This window comes from Pogoniulus pusillus, chromosome 21 (genome assembly GCF_015220805.1).
Source record: "Pogoniulus pusillus isolate bPogPus1 chromosome 21, bPogPus1.pri, whole genome shotgun sequence".
In the NCBI taxonomy this organism is placed as follows: domain Eukaryota; kingdom Metazoa; phylum Chordata; class Aves; order Piciformes; family Lybiidae; genus Pogoniulus; species Pogoniulus pusillus.
The window spans coordinates 17,860,270-17,883,223 of NC_087284.1; the positions used below are offsets into that span (position 1 = coordinate 17,860,270).

At 47.0% G+C, this 22,954-nt stretch overlaps 1 protein-coding gene and 1 long non-coding RNA gene across 2 annotated transcripts in view; both read right to left on the reverse strand.

Annotated features, from left to right (window-relative positions):
* The window catches only part of DUSP22 (dual specificity phosphatase 22), a 45,594-nt gene extending 38,544 nt beyond the window's left edge, over positions 1–7,050 (reverse strand). The window contains exon 1 of the mRNA XM_064161107.1: positions 6,770–7,050. Coding sequence (XP_064017177.1) covers positions 6,770–6,790 — 21 coding nt within the window. The 5' untranslated portion in view covers positions 6,791–7,050. The remainder of the gene's footprint in view (positions 1–6,769) is intronic.
* Positions 7,051–19,470: 12,420 nt separating this feature from the next.
* LOC135184718 (uncharacterized) lies at positions 19,471–20,594 on the reverse strand. Its single transcript, XR_010306136.1, has 2 exons — positions 20,346–20,594; positions 19,471–19,723 (listed from the first exon to the last, which is right to left on the reverse strand). It is a non-coding gene; the product is annotated as an uncharacterized LOC135184718 (long non-coding RNA).
* Positions 20,595–22,954: the final 2,360 nt, after the last annotated feature.

Below are 22,954 nucleotides of genomic sequence, written 5' to 3' on the forward strand. Positions count from 1 at the left end.
TTGAACAGCTCCAGGGACGGCGACTCCACCACCTCCCCGGGCAGCACATTCCAGTGTCCAATGACTCTCTCAGTGAAGAACTTTCTCCTCACCTCCAGCCTAAATTTCCCCTGGCGTAGCTTGAGGCTGTGTCCTCTTGTTCTGGTGCTGGCCACCTGAGAGAAGAGAGCAACCTCCCCCTGGCCACAACCACCCCCCAGGTAGTTGTAGACAACAATAAGGTCACCCCTGAGCCACCTCTTCTCCAGGCTAACCAATCCCAGCTCCCTCAGCCTCTCCTCGTAGGGCTGTGCTCAAGGCCTCTCCCCAGCCTCGTCGCCCTTCTCTGGACACGCTCAAGCATCTCAATGTCCCTCCTACACTGGGAGGCCCAGAACTGAACACAGTACTCAAGGTGTGGTCTAACCAGTGCAGAGAACAGGGGCAGAATAACCTCCCTGCTCCTGCTGACCACACCATTGCTGATGCAGGCCAGGATGCCACTGGCTCTCTTGGCCACCTGGGCACAAGAGCCAAACCTTGCGAGTCAAAGATGTGCAAGCCAGGGCTGCAGTGCTGTGGGGTGCTTCCGGGGGGAAATCATGAGTTGTGCATTCACGTAGAAGGTGAACTGATGGAAGTCCTTGTGTTGCATGTTTCTCCCTCAGACTCACTCACAGAACAATTTTGGCTGGAAAAGACCTTTAAAATCATTGACTACAGCCATTAGCTAGCTATCAAGGCTGGTACTAAATCGTGTCCCACAGTACCCCATCTCTGTCTTTTAAAATCATTTCCAAGGAAGGGGATTCCACCACCTCCCTGGCTGTGCTAGTTTGAAGCAGGGTAGAATGTTTTGGTGATAAGAACTAGATCATAGGCTGTGAAAGGAAAACAATGGTGATGTCTACTCCCCTCAGAGTCTTGCTGAAGAAAGGGAAACGTTAGATAACACTCTCACCATTTTTGTTGCACTCTGCCTTAGGCTTCTGACTGAGCTGCAGCTCCCTAACCTCACCTTCCACTCACCTTTGCTTCTTAACCTCTTGGCTGAACCTCTGTTCTTCTTTAGGACTAGGGTAAGGTTGAGAGGGGCAGGGGGAAGGTGCAGGGGTGGTTGGGAGCCCCTCCTGGGGACTCAGGTTTCTGGGAGGGCTGCTGTGTTTCTGTATTACTTTTACCTTGTATATTTCTGTCTATAACTGTATGTACTGTAAATAACCGCTTGTATATTGTGCTAGCAGTAAATAAATAGCTTCATTTATATTCCCAGAGCCAGCTGAGACTAGTCTGGGTGATTTCTCAAGTGTGGGGGGGCAGGTAGCACCCAAACCATCACACTGGAAAACCTGTTGCAGTGCTTGATAACTCAGTGAAGAAGTTTCATCCAATACCCAACCTAAATCTCCCCTGGTTAAAACCTGAAGGCATTTCCTTCTGTCCTATCACATGCTACTAAGAAGAGACCAACCCCCACCTTGCTCCAAACTGCATTCAGGGGAGCAAGGTACTCTCCCCTCAGACTCCTTTTCTCCAGGCTCAGTAACCCCCATTCCCTCAGATGCTGCTCAGAAGACCTATTCTCCAGATCCAGCTTCTCAGCCCAGAAGCCTGGCCAGGTCTGGGTGAGAGCCCTTTGACTGGAGAGTATGAAGGGCAGCGTGAGAAGCAGGCTGCAGTCTGGGGACAAGATGTGCATGCACACACAGAGCAGCAGGTGACACTGTGCTGCTATCCCTGCCACAACCCTCCAAGCCTGCCAACAGCAGAAGGACATGAAAACCCTCAGGCACACCTAACGCATACTTGGTGGCAAAGAATTTCATTCTCTGTCACCTGAGCTCTCCGCCCTACACCTGCGTCCTTTGAGAAGGCCAAACCTGCGACAGTCGCACTGCAGGAGCCCCTTCTTGGGAGCGCGCAGAGCATGGCTCCGAACCAGCTGGGTCAGCGCTGACCTCCGAGACCCTTAGCAACACCCAAACGTCAGCCCAGCGGCAGCAAAGGTCCCTTGGGTGTAGCTACTGCAAGGAAAACACTCCACCCTTTTTCCTCGGTCCGACAGCCACGAAGTTACAGAAGTCACGAAGGACTTTTCATCGGGGATTAACCACCCCAGCCTCCACTTCACTGCCTCCTCCCTGCTGAAAGGCAATCCAGCTTCGCCAGGCAAAGGTTAGCAGCCCAACAAAAGGGCTGCAAAACGGCGTTTGACCTGCCTTAACGGCAGGGCTTTGGGCCAATAGCGCCGTTGTGTTGACTGTTATCTAGCCCTGCAGAAAGCAGCGAGGCTGCAGCACTTCTCCCTGCGCAAACATTCCTCCCTCTCAGCTTCGCCGGACCATCTCTCTCCCTACTGTGTCACACCAGCTCCAACCATAGGCTCAGTTCTGTCACTGACATCCAAAGACCACTTCTCCAGGACACTCCACTGTACCTTCAACTTCTTACAAGGGCTGCATGACAACACAGGCTAAAGAAAATGGCACTTCACGTTCTGCGTGGGTAAGAACTGACAGCTTTATCCCTCTTCCTTGAGTATTCATTTTTCACTTGTACAAAGCCAATACTCATACACGGGCAGCAAAGAAATAAGAGCAGTGTGTCAGTTTCCAGTGCCAGAGCATTCAGCAGGGAAAAGTACCCTCCCAACACCCTGCTATCCCTTTCTACGTGCACAAGACTCACGGCTGCACAGACCAGCTCATTATTTTAAACACACTTGAGGATGCTGTTGGAAAGGCAGCCCAAAGGCCACCATCTCGGGCAAGAAATCAGAAGCCAGCAGCTGCTCCATTGAGCAGAGCACCCCAGGGCCATTGCCAAAGGCCAAAATCTACAAGTAAAACCCATGCTATAAAGGGGGGGGGGGGAAGACAAATTACCAACAAATTTCACCAACCAGATCACCCCATCCAGTTCCCTCAATTTAAGCTTAAAAAAAAATTAAGACATGAAAAAAAGCCTTCCTGATCATTTTTAAGTAGCTGTCTGGTATTTCCTGTCTGCAGCACAGATCTCAGCTCACACCAGCACTGCTGTAGACTACAGCATTTTAGACCCCAGGACATCATTTCTGCATCAAATATAAGCTCTCAAGAGAGGATAAATGCTTGAATTGCAGTCACAGTCATTAAGGTTAGACGTCATAAATTAAAGATACCAAGAAACACTTGAGGGGGTTGCAAAAATGAGGCTTCTTGGATGATTGCTGGCAAAAGAGGAAAAAATCCAGACATCTGGATCTGTGCATCATGAAGCAACATCGAGCACCAGATAGGGAATTAGGACACCGTGCAACCCAGGCCAGATGTTGCCCCTCTTGTCCTAGTCATTCTAGAAGCAAGAAACATTACTATGGGTGAAAGCTACCTGGAAAGAAGTGAATCTTTGTGCCGTGCTGACTAACACTTCGGCACTAGACTATGGCTGGGAACTTTCAGCTGTGTCATCTCACACTGCCTTCTGCAACTGCAACTCTGGGCAGTGCGAAGGCCGACGGCTGCTAGGGGCGTGTGAGAGAGAAAGGGTGGGAGTCAGAAGACAAATAAAGAGGTTGTTGTCGTGAACTTTTCAACCACTGCTTTATGAATAAAAACAGCAGCCTCTTTCTGTCGTCTGAAACATTGATGTAATGGCCACGGACTGAGTAACAGATGTAGAAGAATGTGGTAAGGACTGCAACACTTGACTCTGTACCTCACATGAGAATGGCTCTCATTCTCCACCATCTATCAATGCAGAACCCTGCTATGGACAACAGTTACTCCTGCTACTAACTCAGACTTCTCTGGAAAACATGTTCAGGGACTACTTTGACATGGTCTCCAATAATAGAGACTATCTCCCTGCCCAACACTGCTCCTAGGCACCCCATAAAAGTTCAACAGTGTTTTTGTGAGGATAGCCAAACACTGTAGGAGGAGCAGACAAGCCCACCTTGTGCAGAAGTACACATCAGGGAAAGGGATTTGACACTGATGTGAACTGGTGCAGCTTCACTGACTTCTATAGAACTGGTTTCATCATCTCTAACCATCCACACCAATTCATGTGTCTTGCTAATCAGCTCCTGCAACCACCAGGGGTTATCTGCCCGTTTTGTAGAGATAACACTCAACCCTTCAGAAGAGTCTGTATCAATATATGGCAGTTAACTGTAACAGGGCAAACAAGAATTAAACTCCAGAACTAAACCCTCTTTGCTAAGCATATCCTGTTCATATATAACCAAACCTAGGCAGTACAATCTGTTGTCACCATCTCAGACGCTAGACTTCAGCTCCTGAAAAACATCTTCGTAATTTTTAACCACTGCCTTCAGCCTGAACCTTGACTAGAAGTTAAAGCTAAACATTAAGCACGAAGACAGATCAGGCCACCCAGAATTTCCTAAGTGAGACCCCATTGCTCAGCCTGTATGTAAAATTCAATAAATATTGGCTATGCCAAGGCATATTCACCAGCCAGTCCTTCTCTGGGCCAAAATGGGGTGTTTATGGCCCAGTTCTTTCAGTTTAATTTGGGAAAAGCCAGGAGGCTTTGGTGGCCTTAAGGAAAAACCTAAGCACAATTAGTTTGAGAGAGACAACTACCAACAAAAGACAAACCCCACCCAAAAAGAACACCAGGCCTCCAGCCCTCAGTCAGCACTAATAGCCACACTAAGCGAGGTGTGATCACTATTTGCTGCGAAATGCTTCAATATTGTGTGACAAGAAAACAGGAGGTGACTGTGCCACCAGGAACAGCTCAACATCCAAAAGCAGCCACAGCAGCTGTAGTGATCTCTGGAGCTCTTCCTTAACACACTCATTATGGGTCACCACTAATCCTCTTCCCCCAGCATCAGTATAAACAGATTCCCTAAATTAAATAATCTGCCACTGGATAAGCTGCTTATTTTCTCCTACCTTCTACAAATAGGTCTACCACAAAGAACACACTTCATGGGGAACTAAGAATATTCGTACTGAGACTACACTGAATCGAGTAAACATCCACAGCCCCCCAGTATTGATGTGGATGACCCCACGCCTCCCCCTGCCCTTCCAACATGAGCTGACTCACAAGATCAAAAGGAGCAGATGATCTAGGGGCATGTTCTGCAGGTGGCAAGTACCAGACCTGCAAACAGGACCCCTACAAAGAGCACTGATGGGCTGGACTAAATGTGGCTGCTCCCAAACTGCTAAATATTTCATCCTCTTGGATACATCCAGAAGAGGGGAAAAAATTAATCAAGGTAGTGCTGTACTCCCCTGAAAGCTCTAGCGGCAGAGCAACACTTCACGGCATTACAATGACCAAATGGGTCAATCCCTGCCCACATGGCAGCACAGCAAGATACAATGAAGACTGATAAACATCAAAGGATTGAGAATTGCCCCTCCCCAGACTGCAACTTTATAGCATTGTCTCCTGTCTCTCTAAAATGGTTTGATAAATTCATACATTCCCAGAAGAGTACTACAAACATACCAGGAGCCTAAATGAAGTCTCTCCAGCTGTGTTTCTCTCTAACTGGCCACTTCTACAAGGTACCTCCAAGGAGTGGCTACATAACATATTATCCAGACTTTGAAACAAAATACAGCAAGCAGGACCGAGTGACGCTCTACCTCCTACCCACTAACCCACCTGAACTAACCAACAAGGTCTTTTCCTGTCTGAAGTTTCTATTTCCACATCTCCCCACCAGATGAAGAGGCTTTATCTCACAGGAGGCACACTAAGCACTCTGGACATTCACCAAGCTGACTTCCAGGGACAAGACCATCAGATTTGGACAACTGGTGAGCAGTTATTTCTAGCTGTTCTCTGCTTTGTCAGAGGCCACACTCGCAGCAGACCTGCTCCCAAGGCTCTGAAAGCAGGATGTTAGATGAGATGACTCAACTTCTGTTCCTCGTAGCAAGCTCTATATAAAAGGCTAGTGGCCATCACACTTGCAAACTTAGGGTTAAAAGAGAGGTGGAGATGCTGAGAAAAATCACAGTTGTCCCTTAATAACCACCACCACAACGTGCCAGGGAAATCAGCACTAACAACAATCCCCTACAGCCAAAAGACCCAACACTGTTTGCAGAACAGATCCACCTTCCTTCCGTGCTGCCATCTCCGCTGAGACCAAGAGCTTTCCTGTCCCACCCGCACCAGAACCAGCCCTCTACGGGCAGCCCCAACCCATCGGCTGCCAAGCCAGCGCCCACGCTCTTCTTTCAGGGACTGGGAACAAGCGATGGAGAACTTAAAAGGATTTAATCCCGGACAGCCCCACATTCCAGGTCCTGCCCAAACCGGGCAGGTGCCGACTCTGCCTCAAGCAACTCCCCGAGGCACCCTCAGTGGGGGACACAGAGAGCAGGGACTGGGGAAAGACTCAAGCACCGCGGGGAGGTGGGGGGAGGACGGCGGTCGTTATCGACCGTTGGGGGCTCACATCACCCGAGGAGGGGAAGCCCGGGCCAGCACCACCGAAACCGGGGCCACCCCCCACTCCCCACTGCTCTCTGCCCGGGCTGCGGCTGGGGAAGAAGGCGCGCCCCGGGGGAACGGTGCAACCCCGGTCTTCCTCCTCCCCAGACCGGGGCGGGGTGAGGGGAGGCCGATCCCCAAAGCTGAAGAGACAAAAATCATCTTAGCCCTTGGCCTTTGTTCTAAAAGCCCCGGGGTGACACAAAGGGGGAGGGGGGGAGAAAGGGGGGGTCACCGGGAAGGGACCGCCAGACCCGGCCACCGCTGCAACATGCACTCACGGACAGGAATAACGACGAGCGAGCGGCGTTACCTTGTTCATCCCATTCCCCATGGTTTAAGTGACCCGCACGCCAGCACCACGGGAGGAACTTGCCGTCGGTCGCCGGCTATCGACCTACCGGCGGCGGGTCACCGCGCATGGGGCAGTGCTTGGCCAGGGGTGACTGGGACGAGCTAATTACTAATTAAAGATGATGGCTGCGGCTCGGGAAAGCTAAGGCGCATCCCCTCACCCGCCCGCCCTGGCCGGGACTGTCTCCTGGAGGCGGGTTTCCGCTCGCCCTCCCCGCCGCCACCGAGAGCAGCGAAGACGCACCACCAGGAACTGCCTCCTCCCGCCCCGCCACACGTGCAGTTAAAACCCCGCTGCGGCTCCGATGCCGCCCTGGGCCTTGTAGTCCGCTCCGCCCCGGCGCTCCGCCGCCGCCCCACCATCGCCCGCCCGCGGGACTACAGCTCCCAGCGGCCCCCGCGCCACGCCCGGCCCCCACCTGCGGCACCGCCGCACCGGCGCAGCCGCGCCTCGCCCCATGCCGCCGGCAGTGAGTAAGCGCGGCTTGCGGGCTTGGCGGCTGTGGGAGTTGTTTCGCAGCTCCCAGGTACGAGCTCGCCCGGTACCTGGGCTGCACCGAGAGCAGAGCCTCGCCAAGCAACCCGTGCCTCTTACAGCGTGCTGCCCAGGTCTCCTGCTTTTTCATCCCGGTCCTGCAGCAGGTGCAGCCGACTGGACCGTACACAGATCATAGGATATTAGGGGCTGGAAGGGGCCCAAGGAAAGCGTCGAGTCCAACCCCGCTACCAGAGCAGGACCACACAATCTAGCACAGATCACAGAGGAACACATCCAGACAGGCCTTGAAAGGCTCCAGGGAAGGAGACCCCACGACCTCTCTGGGGAGCCTGTTCCAGTGCTCTGTGACCCTTACAGTAAAGAAGGTTGCCCCCTGTGTTGAGGTGGAACTTCTTGTGCTGCCACTTAACACCCATTGCTCCTTGTCCTATCCCAGGGAGCAGTGAGCAGAGCCTGTCCCCCGCTCCTGGCAGCCCTCAGATGTTTATAAACATTTGTTAAATCCCCTCTCAGTCTTCTCCAGACTAAAATGTCCCAGGTCTCTCCTTACAAGCCATGCCCTCCAGTCCCCTAATTATCCTCAAAGCCGTTTGCTGGACCCTCTCCAGCAGATCTCTGTCCCTTTAAACTGGGGAGCCCAAAACTGAACACAGTATCCAAAGTGCAGTCTCTCATCCTGTTCCAGTGAGTTCTTCGGGAACAGGGAATGCTCTCACACATGGGTGAGAGTTCTTCTGGGTACAGTTTCAATACTTTGTTATAGCTTAAACACTAAAACCATAACGAGAAAGGTATACTGGAAACCACAATACCTATGGCTCACATGCTACAGCCATAGGGAGAAGCTACAGTGCCGAGTAAGACACGACAAACAATCCCGAGTAGCTCTATTGATCAAAGGGCAGGCTATGCTCACCCTGTCCCACTGGCCAGCAGAGTGTATGCAGCAGAGCAGGTCAGCTGCTGTCTCAGAAGGTAGCTGACCCCACTGGGAACAGCGTGTAAGATTGGTGCTGCTCCAACTCACCTATCCACACTCTCGGTTTGTATGTGTTCAGAATTCTGTGACATGTGTCCAGTGCATCCCAGAATTCTGAACCAAGGAGAACCAAACCCCTCCTTTATTTTGGAATCTGTTACATCCCATCTTTCCCTACTGCTCATGCACATACCTGCAAGCCCTGCTTCCCCCGGATCTCATCTTTAGTAACGCAGTGATTGGCAGCTTCTTGTAACTTCTGATCAAACACAAACCAGCTCTTCCCTCTTACGCGTCCTGTGGATGTCATCTTCAGGATAAAGCTGAGAGACCGCCAGGATCAAGCCTCTGCTGTCTGAGGAGGACTCTGTCCACTCTGCCTTCAATCCCAATCTGTGCGTTCCTGAATCCCATTCTCATCTGCCATTGAGACCAGTCTGGCACTTTCTAGGTGCCCACCCTGCAGCATCCGTGGTGACAATGGTGATGTCATTGTTGTCAGGGGTTGGATATTGGTTTGTATCTGCTTGTATCTATTTCATTTTATTATTCTTACTTCCATTGAAGCTGGTTTAGTTTTCTTTCCCAACCAATCTCTTCCTTATTCCCTTTCTTTTCCCTCTGGGAAGGGAGAAGAGTTCATAGTGAGTGTCTGTCACTTGGCTGGTGGCTGGCCCAGCCCTAACCCTTGAAAAGTGCATTTATGGGGGCAGGTCTTCAGCAAACCTACATCATCACAAAGTGTTTATTGTCACTTCTCAAGATCTTATTCTTTGAGTTTAGTATCTGGTTTTAACATGTTGACAATCCATGTTTGCAGGCAAGCTAATCCTGATCCTGGACTGAATCAATGAACACAGAAAATAACAGCAAAAAGCTCTTGCTGAGTGTTACAGCTGTCAGCATTCCTGCAAAAAGATCGCTTTAGCATGGCCTGTAATCCTACAAATCTGCTCCTTCATGATGATGTGAGGATGATGAACGAAGTCATCCCCATTTCTTAACTTTGCAGGCAGATGTCTCTGGCAACGCCGAGGCTGCAGCAGCAGTGATCATCTCCGAGGAGATTGCAACCAGTTACTGAAACTGAACCTTCTTAGAAGTTAGATAAAACTTCTGCTTTGACAGCATGTTGAGCTTACTATGTTAAAAATAAATAAGTAAATACTCTCTACTTCTTATCTTCTCATCTCACTTTCTGTAAAGCCTGAGCTGACACTCAGCCGTAGGCAGAAGACAGTCTGTGATCTGTCAGGAACTGATAAGACCTGGACTGGGTTCCCCTGAAGCAGCGTCACAACTTGGTTCTCAGAGGTGGTGAGAAAGGACATCACGAGGCTGACTGGTCAGAAGAAGACACTGGAATGGTTTTCCTCTGAAATAGAGTGTGCTGACAGAAAGGAGCTGCTTCAGCAGAAATGAACAACCAAACCTGAAAATTCAGATAGCACTGGGCTTGTTTTCTAGCTGTGCTGAGGAGGTCAGTGGAAGAGAAGGAGCTTGGAGCACTTGTTGGTTTTTAATGTTTCTATTCGGTACCAAACATTGCTAAAGCATTTCCAAGCCTGTTTTCTGGGGAGAAGAGATCACCCCCTGATTTATTGCCACGTAGCCACAGAGCAGAATTCATCCACCATTTGATAAATTCACTGTCTTACAGCCCAGTTTGGGTTGTGTTACGTCACAGAACAAGGGGACACAGTCTCAAGTTGTGCTGGGGGAAGTATAGGCTGGTTGTTAGGAGGAATTTGTTGGCAGATAGAGTGATTGGCATTGGAATGGGCTGCCCAGGGAGGTGGTGGAGGCACTGTCCCTGGAGGTGTTCAAGAAAAGCCTGGATGAGGCACTTAGTGCCATGGTCTAGTTGAGTGGCTAGGGCTGGGGGATAGGTTGGACTGGATGATCTTGGAGGTCTCTTCCAACCTGGTTGATTCAATGATTCTATGATTCTATGTTGCAACAAGTCCTGAAACTGAAGGGAGTTAGCACTGTGGTTTACTTCAGCAAGGCAGAGTAGTTGGAAAAACATCACCTCCTTCAGCCTTGCACTCCTCTCGCTTCTCCTTCCATTGATGGATAATATCAACAATATGGAGTACGCCAGCATGAAAGGGTTGAGCCATCAAATGAAGCCAAAGCAGCACAAAGGAGAGCTTTGTGGAAGGCAGGTCTCAACAAAAATAAATTAGGGGAAAAAAAATAGAAGAAACTGACAATTCAGACAGGAGGAACAATGCTGAAAAAAGCTAGAGGATAATTTAGATGTAGGTTAGCTGCCATGGCAACCATGTACCGAATTATTGCACTTCTGGGTCTCTAAACCTGCCAGCAGCCACCTTTGTTTGTATGTGCTTCAGGCCTGAAAAGAAATGAATCCACCTAAAAACTCCTGATGGACTGCAGATGAAGTACAGATACTGGGATTGCTGTGAGGTGCTTGGTTTAAATGTTTAGAAAGCAGAGCCAGAAAAGAAATGACAAGCCTTGAAAACTCTGATTTCACTGAGTGGTTAGAAGCCACAGAATTTCCTTAACATTTGTAGTAGCCAGTTCTAACCCTCACTTTACACTGCTTTGACAGGCACAGGTTTACCAGCCTGACTTGACACCTTTACATCCAGTACATAACATAAGAAAGAAATCGCTCCTAAAAGCAGCTCCAGTTTTCACTATGAGAAACTGCCACAGTATATAAAGGGTAAAACATTCTGTGTTAATTCAGGATTCTTTGTGAACACAGCAAAATATTAGATCCCCAAAGAGTAGAAACAAGGTTATCAAAAAGCATGCTGCAAAGCACATGAAATTATTAGTTGCTAAGAATAGTCCATTGCTGAGTGTGAGTGAAAATATCCATCTGTGTTCCCTTGATAAGCCAGGTATGTATTCAGTCCTCTGGGCACACACCAGAGTGTCCTCAGATGGAAAATTAATGCTATAACAACCTAACCTTTGCTTCCAGTTCATGTACTCACAAAGAAGCACAACCTGCACAAAACTCCTCTGCAAGAAGCCATCAGATCGTAATATCCACTGGAAAGTCTTCCAGAGCAGAAATAGGTAACTTTTGAAACCTGGTGAGCATCACTGAGATGTTCAGCTACCAATTGAAAGCTGTTAGAGTGTGACCTGCCAAAGTCAGCAGGGATCATCTAGTTTTAGCACCCTGCCATGGGCAAGGACACCTCTTACTAGTCCCATCCAACCTGGCTTTGAACATTTCCAAGCTTGGAGCCACCACAACTTCTCTGGGCAACTTGTTCCAGTGCCTCACCATCCTCACAGGTAAGAATTTCATTCTAAAGTCTAAACTAAATTGAGCTTCTCCCATGTTGAAGACATTACTCCTCTTCCTGTCACTACATGCCTTTGTATAAAGTCTCTTGCTGGATCTCCTGTAGCCCACTTCAAATGCTGGAAGACCACAAGAAGGTCTCCCTGGAACCTTTTCTTTTCCAGGCTGAACAACCCCAACTCTCTCAGCCTGTCTTGATAGGAGACGTGCCTTCAAATCATCTTCGTGGCCTCCTCTGGACCCACTCTTAGCAGTTCCACACTCTCCTTGTGTTGGTGGCTCCAAAGTTGGACCCAGCACTGCAGGCAAGATCTTCCCAGAGCAGAATAGAGGGGGAGAATCCTCTCTCTCAGCCTGCTGCCCATGCTGCTGGGCATGGAGCCCAAGACTTGGTTGGCTTTTTGGGATTCTGTGAATCAGCTGCAGAAGCTGTGGTCAGTGCCAGGAGGTAGTTCCCCATTCCTCCAGCATCACATGGTTTGTGGTGCAGACTCTGGTATTCAGTAGTCACGGTCTGCCTGCAGCCAAAATGCTGGCAGACACAGAAACACAGAATGGCTTCAGTTGGAGGGAATCTTACACATCATCTACTACAACCTCCCTGTCATGGGCAGGTTGTCTCAGCTAGACTTGGCTGCTCAAGGCCTCATCCAAGCTGGCCCTGAGCAACCCGAGAGGAGGCATACACAACCTCCCTGGGCAGCCTAATTCCAGGCTCACCACCCTCATACTGAAGAACTTTCCTAAGATCCAATCTAAATCTACTCTCCCTCAGCTTAAAACCTCCTTGTCCTGTTGCTAGACACCTTTATGAGAAGTCCTTCTGCAGTCTTTCTGTAAGGTCCCTTCAGGTATTGGAAAGCAGTTGTAAGGTCCCCCTAGATTCTTTTCTTCTCTGGGCTGAACAACCCCAGCTCCATCAGCCTATCCTTATAGCAGTGTTGTTCCAGCCATTGGATCATCTTTGTGGCCCTCCTCTGGACTCACTCTGATGACTCTGCATCCTTCTAATGAAGGGGACATGAGAATGTGACACAGTGTTCGAGGTGGAGTCTCACAAGAGAGACAGAAGGGGGCAGAATCTCTTTTTTTGCCCTTCTGGTTACACTCCTCTTGATGCAGCCCAGGAAACAGTTTGCATTCATGAGCACACTGCCTGCTCCTGTTGAGCTTCTCATCAATCAATGCACCCAAGTCTCGTTCTTCAGAGCTACTCTCAATCCACTCTGCACACAGCTTTTTCCCAGTGTTTTCTACTTGATGTCTTTAAGATTTCACGTGTTTGGAAACCAGAAAACAGTTAAAGCTGCAGTTCTCCAGTCCATATTTTGTTGTCTGAGTCAAAATCTGTGATAGCAGCTCTTAAATACCTCTTATGAACGCCATAATCCGAACACTTCCATTTCCAACTTACTCATTACCTTCTCCAAGAATATCTGGTCCCTTTTCAGGCCTTTACACTGTTGATTCTACCAGTGGCTCATTCTTGACACAACAGTTTCACCACCCAGAGTCAGTTATTTAATTTTCCTTGCAGAGTTTTCACTTGGCTTTGTTATTTTGGCCTGTTGCAGTTATCTATCTGCTCATGACAATAAAGTCCTCCAGAAGCTGCTTTCAATCTACCTAGAAAACCTCTCAGCATGGCTGCAGTGCATGTGGGATGCTGCACACCCAAGACACTCCAGTGGGCTGTGAGTGGTCTGTGAATGGGAGACTGGGAAGCAGAGTGCAGAGCACACTCACAGCATCTTTGGATGTCGAGGTATAAACTACTGCAATGTTCTCAGGTAAAGCAGCAGATTCAGACCCCCGAGCTCTTTTCTGCAAGTTCTGATACAAAATGTGTTTTTCCTCTCTCTAAGGCCACCTGAGGCACCCTGGATCAGTCTGACTGCAACTACTCTCAGCAGTTGTTTACTGACTTTGGGGATGTGAATCATGTCAAGCTCAGGAAGCAGTAACAATGCCAGGACTTCAGATTCTCCTGTTTGCCTCTATATCTGTCTCCACATACTTCTGCAAGTCCCCATTCCTCTGACATCATCTTCTGCTAAGCAGAGTATCAGCTGCTGACAAACTATCCCACTGGTGTGGCCCAGTTAAGGACAGATTAACATCTGATGTTGACATTTAAACCTGTACTCAACAGCACGTGGTGTGGATTCAGGGTAATTCAACTGAAGACACTTTTTTAGACATTGTAATGTCTCATATGCTTTGTCCATCCCATTCATCAATACAGTTATGGCACAGCAAATAAGAATTAATAGTCTGAGCTGGCAGCTCATTGATCTTCTTTCCAATCAATGTCTCTTGCAAAGGAAGAGCTATCAGAACTGCTGATACCATCTTCCTTGTACATACCTTGTTGATGAAAGTGATGCCTGTCTCTTTCTGCAGCTACCAGACACCTTGCAGTTGCAGGACATAGTGCTCACACCTGCCTCTGAGCTCTTCAGATCCGTTTGTGACATTCTGTGGCAATTTGGAGTCTCAGACAACCTCTGTGCTAAAGCACCAGCAACATCCCGCAAGCTTCTGACCTGTCAAGAGTTAATTTGAGGTCTCCTTGTGGTCTGAGGCTTTTTTGGGGTTGGTTTTTTTTTTTTTGGGGGGGGGGAGAAGGGTTGTTTGTTTCTGATCCTTTAGTCCTTTGTTTGGGACTTCAGACATTGATTCTCAGGTTGTGTACCTCTTTCTAGTTTCACTTTCTTTTGTGACTCCAGGTTAGACCTACCCTCCAAACGGCTCACTTTACACAGGGATGGAAGTGTGGCTGTTCTGTGTCACAGCAGAGATCCACATAGCTCCACATCTTCTCTCAACCATGGCAAATGGTGGACATCTATGAGAAACAGGGTGAGTACAGAGGGTTCCTCCCCCTTTTATATCTTCCAGTTTCTGGCAGTCAGCAGGGCAGGTTTGTGAGCCAAGGGAACGCCCAGCCCCGGGTCTGCACGTTAAGCTGGTGGTTTTGTGTCAACATGACGCCCAAATCTCTTTTTTGAGTGCCAGCTGCTCATCCACAGCTGTCTGTGTTCCTAAGGGATGTGCTTTTCCCTGTGTTTTCCTGGTTTGTGTTTATCAGTCTTGCCTTTTTCTCTGCCATTTTACTACCCAGTCAGCTGATGAGATCCCTGGGCTTGTTTCTCAGGCAAATTTTGCTTCTGAATACTGGAAACAACTTTCTACCACCAGCCACTTTGGCTGTCCACCATCTCTTGTGGATGTGTTGGACAATGCAAGACCTGGCACGGGCTCCTTCCCCTGCCTTCCTCTTGCAACTTCCTTCAATTGTGAAAGATGATCAGTAGTTAGCACCTTTACTTTGCATCATCTAACCAGTTACTAACCCACAAAGGACCTTCCTACAAACTAAGGCTTTTTAATGAACCTCTGAGGAATCCCATGACAAAGTTTCAAAAGAATGCCACTGTACAAATGCTGGGGGGAATTGGAATGGGGAGCAAGGACATAGATTTGTCTTTGAGGCTAGAGTGTTTTCAGTCTTCCCTATGTCTCAGCTTCCCCTTAACCTGAGAAAATGGTGTAGACTGACAGCACACTACCTTTGAACAAGCAGTGCCATTTCCACTGAAATCCATCTGGTAGTGCTCAGTGTTCTCCTTTATCAGTATACTTAGTGAGTTGTTTTCATTAACTCATGTCTTTGAACCTGTTTCTGTAAGCAAAACTGCTTTTGTGTCTTTATTGCTAACAACCTTCTTCAGAAAGACTTAAACACACCTGAAGGGAATGCAAGAATCATAGAATCACTTAGGCTGGAAGAGACCTTTTAAGATCATAGAGTCCAACTTAACCCAACACTGCCGAGTCACTACTAAACCATGTCCCTCAGCACCACATACACATGGCTTTTAAATCCCTTACCTGATGAGAACTCCACCACTACCCTGGGCAGCCTTTTCCAGGGTTTGACAATCCTTTGGGGGAAGCTGTTCCATCCTAAACCTGCCGTGGTGCAATCTGAGGCTCTTTTTTCCTTGCTTGTCGCTTGCTACTTGGGAGAAGAGACCAAGCTTCTCCTTGCTCCAGTCTCTTCTCAGGAAGTTGTAGACAGTAAGAAAGTCTCCCTTCAGCCACCTTTTCTCCAGGCTAAACAAAGCCAGTTCCCTCAGCTGCTCTTCAGAAGGCTTGTGCTCCAGACCCTTCACCAGCTTTGTTGCCCTTCTCTGGACCAACTCCAGCACTGCATTGTCCTTCTTGTAGTGAGTGGCTCAAAACTGAACCCAGCATTCAAAGTACAGCCTCACCAATGCCCAGTACAATCAGACTAGTTAGACTTCAGTAAGACTAATGCAGATTTACACTGAAGTCCACAAAGGCACAGCCAGGGTTTGTATTTCTGCTGCCTGGCAGGAAGAGATTTTGCTGCCAGTGAAGTCAGTGAAGCTTTGTCACTGATTTCAGCAGGAACAGCAACGCCGCTTGTTGTAAAAGACTCACTTCACTTAATCTTTCAGTAAATAAAGGCATTTCAGGAAATTTGACTGTGCCTTTTTCACTCAGTTATTTTTTCACCTGCTTTGATGGTTACTTTAATCTTAGCAGAAAATGAAACTCATTTTATACACTTTTAATGTCTGAACAGAGCTGCAATGCACGTAGATGGGCTTGTCTTTCGGAGTGGTGCCAACACTGAGTAATCTTAATGTTATATAGTTGATAATATCTGACCAAATACCCTAGAATGAGCTGCTATAGAAATGAAGGTAGGTTTCCTGTGTGGCTTACAATATTGTACTAAAATACAAAAGAAACCTGACTGGGTTTCAGTTATGAAATAATAGATACTGAACCATTTTCAGATGTGCTCCATATTGCCAGAGTACTTAAGCAGGTGCGTTTCATGTAGGCTGTGAAGCAAAAACTCAGCTGAAAGCAAGTCAACATTAGGAAGCAAAACCAGTGCTGAGTGATAGTGCTTAAAAACTGAGAAACACAAGTGGTTTTAAACAGCAACTGAAAAGATGCTTTGATGTTTTCTGAAGCACTCCCTTTGAAAACACCTTGCAGCTCTCTGCAGTTATGTAGCAGGCATTGCATCTCCTATCTGTGTTACTCAGCAGTTTGGATTATACCCATCAAACATGCACTTGTTTTCTTGTGTATGAACATGTCAGCAGGCTTTGTCAGTTAGAAAAAACACATTCATGGACCTGTCTGCTAAAAGAAATTGTTCTTTTTCTTCCAGAACATTACCTGGTATGTCCAAATTGGGTAAAAAAAGGCAATGGACCTAAACCCCTAAATATCATCTCATACCCATCCATAAACCTGTCAGGAACACACATCAGCAAGTACAAGGTCAGGCCAAATATTGTCTGCTGAATTCATGTGATGTCTGTAATCAATACCTTAAGTCATTCTGAGAAAGGACCCTACTCTTGTACTGTGAGCCAAACCTTCATTCACCATGCAGAACAGTAAGCTGTCTCCCCCTGAAGCAGGGCAAAGCTCAGCAGTAGCACCACTGGCAGGAGTATTGGGTCAAAGACTGCTACCAGAGGTAAAGGTGGACATCATGACCTGAGAAGGAACTAAGAACATCTTAAGAATTCTGGCTGATTTTACAGAAGTCCCTAAAAGCCTTGAATTCACTTGAAGGCAAATCACTTCATGCCTTTGAGTCCACAGAAGCCTTTTGACAGGGCTTGCATTGTAGAGCTCTCTGACTTAGAAAGATAAGAGGTGAACAATGGAGAGTTATTAAGATGAATAATTTTCCATGCAAATTGGAAGCACGGCAGAACAAAAGGATTGCTGTGGCTTAAAGGCACCAGGTTGTCTGCAGAACTGAGCACAAAATGGTGTGGTAGGCAAGAAATATCAACGGCAAAAGCTGCTAGAGCAAAACTGCTTTCAGAAATGAGCTGGAGCAGCTGGACCACAAGACCTCTTCTTCTGGAAGTGCTTCCAGAGGTTCAGCATTCAGAAAACATGCCTGACAAGCCAGAACTAAGAAAAGACAACTGCAGATTTCCCAGCCTGAAGAACTGTGCAAAATCTAGATGCATTTCCCCTGGAGTCTCTCTGCTTTCAGAGTGACTGAAGTATGTGAACAAAGGAAGTGCTGCAGCATACATGGAGTCAGGCTGCTGAGGTCCTTGCTGCTAAGGGCTGAACAGAATCAAACCTCACCTCCTTTAGTTGGCCACAGCTACAAGCTGGGCAGAGATCAAATTAGGGGAAAATCCCTTCTCTGGTCATTAATGCAAGTGATGATGTCAGCTGTTCCTACAGAGGGTGGAATTCTTCCATGATGACTTCAGAAGAGAGTCACATTTAAAGTGGCCCTTGGTTCTTCTTTGCTTTAGACACAGATCTCATTTGGTGAGGGAGTTTTTAGGATGCCAGGTAGTGATAGGACATGGGGGAATGGAGCAATACTAGAAGTGGGTAGATTCAGATTGGACGTTAGGAAAATGTTCTTCACCGCAACGGTGGTGAGACACTGGAACAGGTTGCCCAAGGAGGTGGTGGAAGCCCCATCCCTGGAAGTTTTTAAGGCCAGGCTGGATGGGCTTTGAGGAACCTTGTCTAGTGTGAGGTGTCCCTGACATGGCAGGGGGGCTGGAACTGAATGATGGACCCTTCCAACCCTTACGATCCTGTGATCATGAGATCTCTGTCTCTTTTCAACACCTCCAGAGATGAGGGTTCGATCGCCTCCCAGAGCAACCTGTTCCAGCTTTTGAGAACCCTTTCAGTGAAGAAATTTCTTCTAATATCCAAGCTAAACCTCCCCTGGTTAAACTTGAGACCATTTCAATCTCTTTATCAATGATCTGGACCAGGGGATCGAGTCCATCATCAGTAAGTTTGCAGATGACACTAAGCTAGGAGCAGGTGTCTATCTGCTGGAGGGTAGGAGAGCCCTGCAGAGGGACCTTGCCAGGCTGGATGGGTGGGCAGAGGCCAGTGGGATGAAATTTAACAAGGCCAAGTGCAGGGACTGCATGATCTTGGAGGTCTCTTCCAACCTGATTGATTCTATGATTCTGTGATTTCCTCTACTCCTATCAGTTGTTACTAGGGAAGGGACTGACTCCCCCTTGGCTGAGTAAAGGTCCAGGTTGCAGATGAGACACAAGTTTGAAATATGCTTTGCATGCTTGTTGCATGCTTATGACACTGTAGTTATTGTTTCATTCTCTTGTGGCCTCCTGAGACACCCTGTGATAATAAAGAGGTTCTGCCTTGCCTCAGGCAGCGTGTCACTATGAGTGTGACACAGAGGTGAGAAAACTGAGCTCGTCCAGCACCTACACAAGCACACACCATGACCAGATAGAGATGTAACTCCCAGTCTCAGATATTATTATGCATTTTTTCCATCACAGTTAATATTCTCAAGAGTTTCAATTGTCACCTAGGGGTAGAATTTTCAAAACCACAAAGTGTCAGCCTAGCTTTGCTTCCACCAAAAAGCATTTTCACTGACCTTAGGTTTGAGTGATGGTTGTGCAAGAGGAGGCACTTCATCTTCTATCTTAAAAGCTAAAAACAAACTCCAAACTGAAGACTTACTGTTGATGAAACAGTAGGTTTAGTCTGGCTAAATTCTGGTTAAATCAAATCCTTCTTTCTAGTTCTGCCTCACATTCCTTAGAACAGTTTAAACACTTAGAAATGTTTGTGACCAGTCAGGTGAACAGTTCATAGAATCAGTCAGGGTTGGAAGGGACCACAAGGATCATCTAGTTCCAACCCCCCTGCCATGGCCAGGGACACCCTAAAGTAGAGACCTAGAGATCTGAATTTTCTAATTGGTATTATATGCACCACTTCTAGATGTCATTTTGTGTATTTTTTTCCTGCAGTCTTTGGTCAATCACTTCACAGGTTCTAGAACATCACAGATTTTTCACTTCCATTGTTTTTTACTTTGTGAATTAAAAATACATCATTTCTTTAAGATAAAAGTCAGGATTAATCCCACGATCTTAGCTCTGCTTCCCATTCTCATATCCCATCTTCATCACAGGGTGACAGGAAATGGGGCAGAAATGAAACTGGATGTGAGAGTCAGAGAACTTGGGGTTACCTCCTGTGTTTCAGCAGGTCTGCAGTGCAGAGCTTCATATGAGTTAGTCCAGAGACATCAGGAATTCAGCTGGAGTACATGAAGCATTTGAAACACTTCAGTTGTGTGGCAAAGGTAGAATTCTTCATTGCAAGCTGCCTTTGCTGTCCATTTATGTACCCAAAGGCTACACTGAGAAAGGTACCTCAGGACAATGGAGATAATGCTGCTTCCTCCCTCTCACTCTCCTTCATCTGCTTATGCTGTTCATAGAATCATAGAATCAACCAGGCTGGAAGAGACCTCCAAGATCATCCAGTCCAACCTGGCACCCAGCCCTAGCCACTCAACTAGACCATGGCACTAAGTGCCTCATCCAGGCTTTTCTTGAACACCTCCAGGGACAGTGCCTCCACCACCTCCCTGGGCAGCCCATTCCAATGCCAATCACTCTCTCTGCCAACAACTTCCTCCTAACATCCAGCCTAGACCTACCCCGGCACAACTTGAGACTGTGTCCCCTTGTTCTGTTGCTGGTTGCCTGAGAGAAGAGGCCACCCCCACCTGTCTACAACCTCCCTTCAGGTAGTTGTAGACAGCAATGAGGTCACCCCTCAGCCTCCTCTTCTCTAGGCTAAACAACCCCCGCTCCCTCAGCCTCTCCTCATAGGATTTGTGTTCCAGGCCCCTCACCAGCTTCCAGGCCCCTCACCTTCTCTGGACATGCTCCAGCACCTCAACATCTCTCTTGAATTGTTCTCAAGATCTTTGCAGCCAGGAATATCTTGTATTAGGTGGTGGCAAAGCAAGAACATACATCCACTCTTTCAGGATTTTCAGGAGAAATTAAGAACACAAACAGCATTTTACTGCTTCACCTTTTAAAAGGCAGCCTGTGAAGAAACACATCTCTCTTTACATCACAGACTTTCAGAAGGGATTCCAGCTTCCTAAGAGAACCAATGAGAGCAACTTTTGTTCACCTCATCTGGGTCCTGCAAGTGAGGCTAGGAAATAGAAGATGAAACTAAAATCTTCCATATGGTTTCTGTTTTCTCTGCATAATTTTGAATATCAGGTGACAGATGTGGGTGGGGGAAGTTCAAGATTAGCCTTTATCAAATCTCAGCTTTTGCTGGAACTTCCCAAAGCCTTTCTCACCCTTTGCTCCTGACTGAAAGGCTTTGCTAGTTTTGGGTACATTCCAATCAGAACTTAAAGTTGTTGGGTTTGGTTTATTGCCTGGCAATGTTCCGGGTACTTCCAGGTTTCATTTCATCATTCATATCTATCCCTTTTGCCTTCCATACTGAGGTTAGCTCTAAAATGTTACCTCTGTATCTGAAATACAGACCACATTTAATCAGACCTTCTGGTGGTTTCCAAAAGGTTTTTAGTATGAATAAGGAAGGAAAAAAATGGATCTACTATCACAGGCAATGGGAACAAAGTTTAGAGGGCTGAAGCAGACTGAATCCATCCTGACAGCAGCTTCTTAATACCATTTCAGAAAGAAAAGATGGAAGACAGTTTCACTGTGTTACTGTGTGGAAAGTTCACTCATTCCAGTAATGACAGGCAGATGAATCATAGAGTCATAGAATCAATCAGGTTGGACTGGGTGATCCAGTCCAACCTATCACCCAGCCCTATCCACTCAACTAGACCATGGCACTAAGTGTCTCATCCAGGCTCTTCTTGAACACCTCCAGGGATGGTGACTCCACCACCTCCCTGAGCAGCCCATTCCAATGGCAAATCACTCTCTCTGGCAAGAAATTCCTCCTAACATCCAGCCTATACTAATATAAAAAAGTGAGTGCATAAAGTGAGAGTTGGAGACTCAACAAATAGCACAAAACAAAGTAAACTCTTTTCATTGTCTTTCTCTGCTTAAATAATTAATCTTCAAAGGGAAGACTGGGAGCTACAATTTAGGATGAGAAATAAAACAGTTGTGGAAAGAGGCTGATTTCACTCCTGGAAGCCCAACAGGCAGAAGTGCTGAGTCTTTGCAGCTATCTTCTGCCTAGAGAATGGGTCTCTTTTCTAGCTGAGAACTGCAAAGGTGCTGCAGAATATGTGTCAGATCATATCAGAAGCCATCAGCTTCTTTCAAGTGATAACTGATCAAGCATGCTGTGCTTTTCCTCTTCGTATTAGCTTGCCTTCAGCTGCTCAAGCCTTTTCTTCCATTTTCCCCTCCTCACCTCACAAGGAGAATTTTTTTTATCTGCTCTCCTCATGTAACATCTCTCACTGTCACCATCCTTCCCAATTCCAGCCTCTGGTCTATTTTGCACCTCCTTGCAACTCTCCTTATCTCTTTATCTATTTTTTTTTCCTTTGTGTTTCTCCTTCTACCACAAATAACCTTGATTATATTCTATCCTGAAGGTTGCTACTTATTCTCTGGAGACTTCCAAACCCACCTGGCCATTGTGATCCTGCGGAAGCTGCTCTGAGTGACCCTGCTTTAGCAGGGGTTTTGGACTACATGGTCTCCTGAGATGCCTTCCAACACCCAGCATGATGGCATTCCAACATCTGACTTCTTTTTCACTCTCTCATCTTTCTTGGAATACAGTTTATTAGGAAGCTGGCAAATAATTTGTAATTAATAAAGTTTAATAAAATGTCTAGTAATTGATAATTGAATACATTAACAATGAAATCTGGTCCATATTTACACACCAGGAATAGATACAAACAGGGGCAGCACATTTATGCCTTCAAAATCAGAGCAATGTTAACACAGCACATCCTGTTGATTTTAAAGTGTATTGTTCTGAACTCTTATCAATTATTTATCATTAATAATTTCCAATACCTGTGCTACTTTTCTACCTTCTCATCATTTACCTTTAACAGTGTGGATTTGTTTGTCTAGTTTGCAGCACATTGGTGAAGTTTTGGGACTGGGGGGGACGGGTTGGTAGCTATTTTTTTTCTTGATGTGCATTTTAACTTCTTTTGTCTAACTCATCCTATGTTAGCAGTTCCCTTCCTTAACTAGCCACAGCTCTTTTCCTGAAGGCTTTGTACTGGGGGCATGGAAGAGCTCTTTCCTTTAGACTTATTTAGCAATGTGTTCTAACTTAACAAGTCAGCTTAACCCATGAGATCAAATACTCCAAGGTAGCTGGATAAAGCACTTATAAACCTAACCCCCGAGGTCAGATATTCCAGGTTTGTTGGGTATGACACCTACAGGCACTGTCTAAAGTTGGGGATTTTTTCATTATATCTTAGGTCTCCTCCATTTCTGTTCCTGGCAGTTTAATTTAAATTTAATCAAAGTATTTTCACCACAGTATCTAG